General features: G+C 39.8%; 2 protein-coding genes across 2 annotated transcripts; both read right to left on the minus strand.

Annotated features, from left to right (window-relative positions):
• Positions 1–1380: 1380 nt before the first annotated feature.
• On the minus strand, positions 1381–3843 carry LOC128243858 (uncharacterized). Its single transcript, XM_052961840.1, has one exon. The coding sequence runs from the start codon at positions 2725–2727 to the stop codon at positions 1705–1707; it is 1023 nt and encodes a 340-aa protein (XP_052817800.1). The 5' UTR covers positions 2728–3843; the 3' UTR covers positions 1381–1704.
• A 3001-nt stretch (positions 3844–6844) lies between these two features.
• Positions 6845–8499, minus strand: LOC128245122 (uncharacterized). Its single transcript, XM_052963359.1, has 2 exons — positions 7925–8499; positions 6845–7309 (listed from the first exon to the last, which is right to left on the minus strand). The coding sequence occupies exons 1-2, from the start codon at positions 8247–8249 to the stop codon at positions 6972–6974; spliced, it is 663 nt and encodes a 220-aa protein (XP_052819319.1). The 5' UTR covers positions 8250–8499; the 3' UTR covers positions 6845–6971.
• Positions 8500–9280: the final 781 nt, after the last annotated feature.

Here is a 9280-nt window from a genome sequence, read left to right on the forward strand (position 1 = left end):
TTTTTTTTTTTTTTTTTTTTTTTTTTTTTTTTGTCTTGGAACGAGCCAATTTTTGCTAAAATACATGGTAACCGGGATGAAATGAAAACCTGAGTGAGATGACACTTGGCAATATTCCTGTTTTTTGTCAATACTAGGATGTTTATCTTTAAGCTGAGTTCATAAAATCTGTGAACGTGTCTCGTCTGTATGAAGTGTATGCCATTTAGCATGATTGGTCACTCCGAGTCAAAAAGTAGATCACTACGGAAACTGTTGTCGAGGGTCCCCACCTTTATCCAGTATTCTTGGACCTTGGTTGGTATGTTAATTTGCAATTTTCACATGTTTTTCATCAGTAAACCACAAACAATTTCTGTCTTCTTCTCTTTCAATATAGCCGAAATGACTATAGCTGTTCTACAGGAGGACCACCTCAGTACAACTTTCACCCGTCCGCTGACTAGACGACTTGACAGCGTTTTCTTTACGTTCGATCGCCGTAACCAAGTGTGAAGTGCCGCATGCCGCCCGAAGTTTTTCAAAACTTAAATGTTGTGAATGCCGATGACCTTTCAAGATGATGGTACTTAAGGTTTTCAATAATCGCTAGAATCAGGAGATAATAACAAGATTATTGGAAAACATACCGAAATACCACGGTCGTGCGGGGTACAGCCGTTTAAACATGGAATCACATATTTATTTTCATAACCATTGATCCTATATGAACTTTAATTAATTCCCTCAAATATTGGTTTTAACTTGAAGGCATGGCTTACTTTCAGTTATATAAAATATTGAAAGAAAATAATTTCTTTATACATGCGTACGTTAATTTGTATGTATTGATTAGTTAAAATGATCGCCTTTAAGGATACGTAATATGTATGTTCTTGATGCAAGTGAAATAAATATATAATATCCTACCACAAGTCACCATTTCAATAAATGCGCTAAGTGTGTTAAAATTTAACAATAGTGATGTATGTTCAGGGACTGATTTAAAAAAAAATGGTGAAAATTGTTAAAACCATTCAGAAGCATGTGGGATTTCAATTATTAGCTTCACAGCTATGAACTCTGTAGTTGTTAGTGCTTTGGTTCTTTAAAATATCAAGTCTGCAAAAATGGCACAGTCCGGTGCCGAGTAATGGTTTGTTTTAGAAGATACATGCTAAATTGTTTAGTGTTCAGCCCATAATGCCTCTCGAATACTTATAAACCAGCACCTGCCCAAATGCGAGGTTTTATATATCTCACTTAACAAAACCAATTCATGACTTAATGTAAATATGACGGATTTTCAAATAATTTCTTAATGGAAATTTGGCGGATGTAGTTTCTAAATGGGTATTCTGTTGACCCCATTGAGTGAGGCATGACCATGAACGCTAAACACAAAATAAATGAACTTTATTACAAATGCATGTGTTAGTAAGAATATATGGAGCAATATGCTTCAAATAGTTTATAGATAAAATAAATATAATTATTTCAGTCAGATATGGACCAAAATCCAATGATATAAAAAGATTGTGCTCAAGTCCTTTTAATCATTGCCACCTTACAAATCTCAGGCCTGACATTTTAAATACTGTTGAAGCACAATGGAACAATATTGGCTTATGTGGCCGTGTCAAATCTAACACGATTTTACGTTGTCACGAACAGCTAATAAAATGTCTTCACTGTAATCCACAAATCTTCCACAAGTTTAATCTGCTAAGAGTTCCTAATCCGTTGTCTATATGATGCTGATAATATAACATTGTCAGATGTTTGACGAGATGAAGTTGCCGTCAAATCATCGGGAAGCTTGAAATTCTTTGGCAACGATGACGTACGTCTGACGTTCTCTGAACGTTTACGCCACACGCTAACCGTTGGTTGCGTAGCTGATGCGCCATATGCCCAGGGACGTTCATAACGTCGCGTTATCTCAACGGCACGTTTTGCGTTATCAATGAATTGTTTATAGTTAGGTTGGGACTTCACCTTTGCCGAAATATCCGGAAACATTGCCTTGGCAACGCGAGCACGCGCTTCCGCTTTCTTATTTTTTTCCTGCAACTTTGCAATATACTCCTTAGTCCGTTTTTCTAAGTCACTCAAGGTCACTTTAGACGTTTTACGTTTCTGTAACAGAGGTTGCCGAGGAGATGATGGTTGTTTGATAGGACTCTTTGGCTCATTTGTAGTCGGCGAATTCTGTGAACTCTGCTTTGCTGCGTTAATAACTGGTTCACTACTTAAATTATTTGTCCGTGCTGGAGTGATATTATCTGACACTGACTTAAATTCAGCACTACTTGATATTTGCCTGATACCTCTAGAGCGGTCCTGTGGAATCTCATACAGCGTTTCTTCAACTATACCTTCGTCGCTCTCTGTATCAGAAGACACGTCAAAACTATCAAACACATCCACAATAATATTGTCACTAAAAGTCACTCTAAGATTCTTACGCTTCGGAAGCCTGGACGACGCAAAAGATCCGTCCACCTCATCTTTCGTTTCGTCGTCAATTTCAAGAAAATCATACGATTGTTTTCTCTGCAAAGGAGGGGATTTATGCACGGTAATCGTGGCCTGGTAATTGTCCATATAATATTTGCTTTCCTTCGCGTCCTTGGTCGGACTGGTAGCTGGTTCGGCCATTCTGCCTTTAGACTGTTCACCCGACCCTTTTAATGACTGCCCGGGATATTCGTGCAGTTTAGAATGTCTAGGAGAGGTATGGGTCATTTTATGCGAACGTCTCCAAGATGCGTTCGAAGATTACTATACTTAATTAGAAATGTACACTGTTTACTTTTCACACGGTCATCTTGACGATGTACAGACACTTAAAATGCAGTATAAATCTTAGTCATCCTTACATTTTGTTTAGTGTTCATTCACGGAATTGTATAATAATTCTCAAATGTCTCCTGTTGGTCTAACCACAAGTAATAGTTCCACTTTTAATGGGAATCTTCGGCTAGATCCATTAAATGTGTGCGGATTGACCGTGCCAGGAGGTCCTCAGTGGTTTTACTCTTTCTTCAATAATTCCATGTTTGCCATGAATCACTATATTGTATCACAAGAAAGCACTGACACCATGACCCCTGGCCCGCGAGTCAAAGGGAACTGTCACCCAACCCGACCGCCATTAGCACCAACAGATTGTTTTTATTTGCAAAGTTTCATGAAGGTTTCGCTGGTTAAAAACTCCCTTCGTGCTGAACAAAGGCAGCTGCTTTACTTTCCTTTGCTTACGTTTGATACCGGCGTATACACTTCAATTGATTAGCGATAATTTGTCAATCCAAACACAATATTTTGATAAAAATATAATCAATACGTAAATCGCGATAGCTGTTTGCTTTCAACACTTCCGATTTATCATGAAAATGTTCGAAATGCCTCCGACCTCTTTAAGTTGCAGATAAACGTTTCATTCGTTTTTTGTTTCAATTTTAAAGTCCGACTATAAGAATAATCTGACTCGTATACTTCGTCCTTACTTAGCCCGAATTAGTCAAAAGTCAGCTCACATTTCTCTCCAATATTAATCCTTAAATAATCCTATTTCTGTTGAAATGCATTAGCATTAATTTCACGCACAGGAATAAGTTGTTTCATAACAGAAGATTGTTTTTGCTGTTTGTAATTGTGTAACAATTTGTTAGCCTCAAGCACACTGTTCGTTTCTTAACCTTTCTAGTCAGTAAAGGAATGACTTTATGTACTGTTACACTCCAGACACACAAAAGCAAACAATTGTCCAAGTGCGGATTTTCTTAGTGTCAGCCTTCAACTTGAAATTGAAAGACAGTTCACCTATATTAAATTTAACATCAAGGACGCAGTACTATAACGTCAATACCTATTGACCGGCTTGATAGCGTTTTCAAGAGAGCGAATTAAATCATTTTTATAAAAGGTATTCATGTTCGGCGGTCTTTGTGTGTGTGAGATGGTATCGTTTAGAAATCAAGAAACTTTAATACGGCACTACTTATTGGCTTCAGCGAATTGTTCAATGATTGTTCGGGCGTCTTTGTTAATTATTATTTTTGCTAGACTTTCATTGATTTCAGGTTTCTGAAAATAACCCTGTAATTTGTACGAATTTCTTTCTCAAATTAAACCGAAATTAAGGTATTTATACACTCTGAAGTTAAGATAACAATGTAAAATTACTTTATATCATGACAAATCATTTGAAATCATGGAATGTTGCTACACTTAAGTATAGTTTTTTGTTCATGCGGAGGTCTTTATGGAATTAAACGTTCAGGCCTTGCGCAGCTATGCGAACGTTTATTTTTCATAAATGCCTTCATATAAATGATAACGAATAGAATCCTTGAACTATTGTTTTGTTTACTGGCAAGGCATGAGTAAAATGAATACATGCAGGTACTATGTATTGACATTTCAACATTGTCTATTTTTTTACTGTTTTAACATATTGTTTTCTGCTTTGTTTATTTAGTTTAGACAAGTTGAAAGTGGAAAATAAGCCAAATTGGCGCATTTTTCCCGTGCAACTTGGTGCATTTTCGCCCCACAACTTGGCGCATACGACAATTATAAAATGTCTCCTTTAATGATGATATTGAATTCCTATTTCGTCTAATCCTTGGCAAACTGTTGGTTGCTGTAGAGATCCCCGATACGTGTTAAGGGAGATCGGTCAGATCGCTGCGTCTTTTTCGACATGAATCCTCACCAATCGGCCATCTCTGGTAAGCTCGGATAATTCTTTGAATAATTTGGCGGGAAAAGTGTACCTTATTTGAAAAGCTTCTTTTCTTTACGGAAATATCAACATCCGATGTTTAAATAACTACTAAGCGTATTTGCATCGTAAAGTTTATGATTTATAGCACGTTTTGCTGAATGTGTACGTACTGCGTGTGGCGTGGTCAAACGGTCATTGTTTTTAACATGGATGTAGCCATCAAAGGCATGCCAAGTCGTGTTTGTGGACATTCAATATCCATGATACTTGTACAGCTTGAATATACTTCCGCTTAGCATTGTCGAACTGCCTACTTTAACCCATTTAAACAGGTTTACGAAAAATTCGCAATAAAAAGCCTGAACAGGTTCTATTATATGAATCAGTTAGCAATATGTCTTCACATGAATCTATAATGATGAATACATTTTCATTCCCCGGAGAGGATACGTGACGACTTGAGAAGGCTTATGATTTATCATCCGTAACGACAAACGAGAGACACGAAAGGTACAAACAGGCCCATATGCAATCAGTACATGGGAGTGTCGCCTTAGCACGAGTTCACTGGCGCACGAGTTCACTAGGGGTTAAAACTATACAGACATCAACTGCAAACGGATCAATCCAGCCGGAGCAGCAGTGCAAAGGTACGATGCAAGATGACAATTGTAGCTCAAAATGGTTCAGCTGAATGTACGTTAACATTCGGGGAATGTCTGACTTGATATACGTTCTACCGGGAGTTCTTCCCGATCATCTTGCTAGGGTTAGGTTTTGCAGATTTCAAATCATGTGCAGGAATTGAATAGCTCAGTGTTAAAAATTTTGCCTGCAGGGTGGGGGACACCCCTCTTCGACCCATCCCATCCGCGGTCCCATTGTTTAACACGCTCATACGTGCTTTATCTTCAGACTGCGCACTATTCAATGTACAAACTCTGGAATTAGCACTTGGGCCATATATATGTATTTGAAACGTGGACATGTATTTTTTTGGAAAATGTGCAAAATTTAAAATTTCAGTATATTTCATGAGTGGAAGACACGAGGCTGATGTTCAGAATCAACTAACCTATTAACTATTAACTTCCTCGTGCGTTTGCTCCTCGTCCGTTAAGCATCGTCAAAGTGTTCAAAATCTATGATACTGAGCTCCCGGCCAAAATGGCGGTAATGGCAAAGGATGTCTTCTTTAACGTTACATAATTGAAGGAGAGATGAAATACAGAGGGTCAAGCCAGAAGGAGGGATGAAATACAGAGGGTCAAGCCAGGGCCATGACAAATGCTCATCACCATCTGTCGCATCGCTGCAATTTATCACCCCAAAATGAATGTATAAGGTCTGCCCTCGGCCTTTAGCTGCAATATAGCTTAAAAAGAAGTTTCTTGCGTTCGATGTTAAAAATAAAGTTAAAATGCTAAATGGGGGAAATTCTCCCTCGTCAGTGGATGAGGTGTAGAGCTCAATTTGGAGCCGAAACTATGGTGTGTCAAACAACGATAAACGGCATATAAAACACAAACAAAAAGGAAAAAAAAAAGAGGGATGGATCAGCACCGGGTAAATTGACGCCGACCAGCCCGGCCAGGCTTTGTGAATGTCATATTGTTTCGGGCTGCACGCTGCAAAATTGTCATCTCCAAGCGAGGCATAGAGCCCCTGTCTTTGCTTTAGTGATTTAAGAGTTTGTATAAGGTTTGCCCTCTCCTGTTGGCTGCATTATGGCTTGACCACACCGCATCCAACATTCGATGATGACAACGAATTCGGAAGCCTAACGGGGGGAAATAACCCTTATCCGATGGTGAGATGTAGAGCCGCAGCTAATAATCTATAGTGCCGAAATAATTGAGTTGGTACAACGATGAATTAAAAAGGCCGGCCAAGGTGCATCTCACCTTGATTCTGTTTCATAGCTGCAACTAAGCAACCCGAAAGTAGATTCGGAGCCTACTTTTTGAAGCCTCCTTTGGGAGTCCGCATGCGATAACGCTTGGCGATTTAAAGGGGGAGTTTAAACTCACCATGTTATCTCTTGAGTGTGTACTCTTCGCATTCTCTCACGCGCACTGATACCAAGCTATCTTACTCTTTCACACTCTAATTAACAAATCAATAAACGTGTACAGTTACTGGGTTTTTTTTCAGGTACAATAAATAAAATATAAGTGACAAACTGATCTTATGAGTTAAAATGTTTTCTAAAGCCACTGCGCACAAGAGAGTGTGAAAACAGAAAATCCTAACATGTCTACGATGTATGGTTGCCGTTCTTGCCCCGCTGGCGACTCATGTACTCGGGTCTGTCCCAGAACGTGTAGAACGCGTGTAGGTCTTTCCCCGACAGCACCCAACCGTCCGACTCCTCCTCCGCCATCGCCCGGTACCCGCCCCGCCCCCTTCCAACACCGCCGCGTACCCGTGTACGTCTACGCACTATTTTGTTACTATTCTCAGAAAGAAGTTCCTTTGCCTTCCTTTCATACACCTTTGCAAGTTCCTGTTCGAAAGGCGTGTAGGGAAGGGAGTGGCGGCGGTACTTTCGGAACTCATACGTCTGATGTTTCTCCTTTTCCCAGTTCCGGCCAACTGGAATACAATTCAACATTTTTATTACATGTGAACATTGACACTTTAACAGTTGTTGAGCCCATCTGTGTTCAAATGCTTATCTAGAGCTGTTTTGACATTGTTTTGTCCGTCGTAGGTCGTTATTATTAAATTGCTATAAATAACAGCAGTTAAATAAAAGATCTACATAATGTGTATAAATCGCAACCCTGGGGTCTGATCCGGGGTCGGGGGCTCATTGTTTGTATTAAGACCTGAATTTTTTGGTTTTAAATTTAGTTGCGCATCCGTTACCCAGGGGTCGCCGGTTCGATCCTACGCCTCACCACTATGAAATACCAACCGTGTTCCGGGAGGGACGTTATGATAATGGTTAGCGTGTGATAGTGCTTTGTTATACGTTTGCGTACGTTAAAGACCCAGGGTAGCTCTTGCCAATACTACATTCTGCCTGTGCACTTCCCTACCTCCTGACACGACTAAAACGCTTACCGAGGCCGACGCCCATTGATAGTCCGGTGGCGTTGTTAAATAACAATACCCCACCATGATGATTATAGTAAATTTTGTCTGAAATAAGAATGCAAATAGCGGATATATTTGGTAAACATGGCTTTAGCCAGTCTCACTAACATCCGGTCATTCCCGTGACGCTGCCTCCGCGGATCATCGGAAGTCTCAGCAAACTGGGGTGGGAGAACCGGCGCCGCCCAAACCATTCCCTGTCCACTGGTCGGCTGGGAACGCTCCTGCCGGTGGCGGACCCCGATAACACTGAGGTCGGGTTGGGATCACCGTCGGGTTTATCCTCGGTGTCTGGCGGTGTCGGCTGCCTAATGTTCGCGTACACATTCTGCCGGGTATGTTTATCTCGAATCTTCTGGAACTTTGACAATACGTCAGTAAACGCCCCCTGTCCGCGGTCTTCTGTCGGCAGATTTGCCATGGTGCTCGTCATCGGGACGCGCTGATTTCATATATTAACTCTCATGACAATCCCGTCTAATTGCACAATAATTTTATAATCTTGACACCAGTCGCATTACATTCACTTCACTTTGATTTGACTTTTTTACTTGTTATCCAAGGTCCATAGGTTTATTTAACGATAAATGTATTTCATTTAATTCATAATTACCCTAATTACAAACCTCAAGCGCTAACATTTCATAAAGGGTCATGTGCTATTCAAACGTATTCACTGTAAAACTGACCTTGCCAGGTTAAGCCGATATTTGATGAAATGATTGTGATGATTGTGAATACTCTTTTTAATTTTAGGCGTTAACAACTAAAACTAAACCCAGCTCTACTTGTAAATCACACTTTACCATCAGTCGGTATTGATATATTCCGATGTCATTCAGGCCGGTAGTTTAAAGAACTAATATTCAAAGTTGGCATTTGCAGAAAAAATATTCCTGGGGCTATACAGAAAACATCCCCCCATACCATTAGGCTGGGGGAAGGGGCCAGTGGAAACATATGGGAACAAAGGGGTCCATACAGGCGGAACAGATCCTATGAGGACCAGAACATACACATGGTCGGATTATTATTTCAGAGAAAGTCACCAAGCGTCCCTCCTACAGAAATATAATTGGTTACTCTTTTAGACACCACAACTTTCAGTAAATCTATAGACTATGGGCGTGCGTGTCGCAACCGCTGAGGTTTAGCACAGTAGATATTAGTAGGTGCACTGACTTTTTTGTATCAATATAAACATATTTTCGTAATTAGACGAACAAAGAGTTAATATGGATTCAGTACGTCAAATTAAATGCATAGATTAATATGTACAGGTTATTTAAAAATAACGAGTGCATTTGTTTCAAAACGCCAAATTAAATGCATAGGTTAATATGTAGATATCTACAGGGTATATAAAATTAGCGGATCTACATTGACCAACCAGTATTCACCGTGCTGGGTCGGATATGAAAGGTATTTGATTAAAAATGCACCTATAACCAGCACAACAGGGTG

The sequence above is a fragment of the Mya arenaria genome, chromosome 8, assembly GCF_026914265.1.
Source record: "Mya arenaria isolate MELC-2E11 chromosome 8, ASM2691426v1".
In the NCBI taxonomy this organism is placed as follows: Eukaryota; Metazoa; Mollusca; class Bivalvia; order Myida; family Myidae; genus Mya; species Mya arenaria.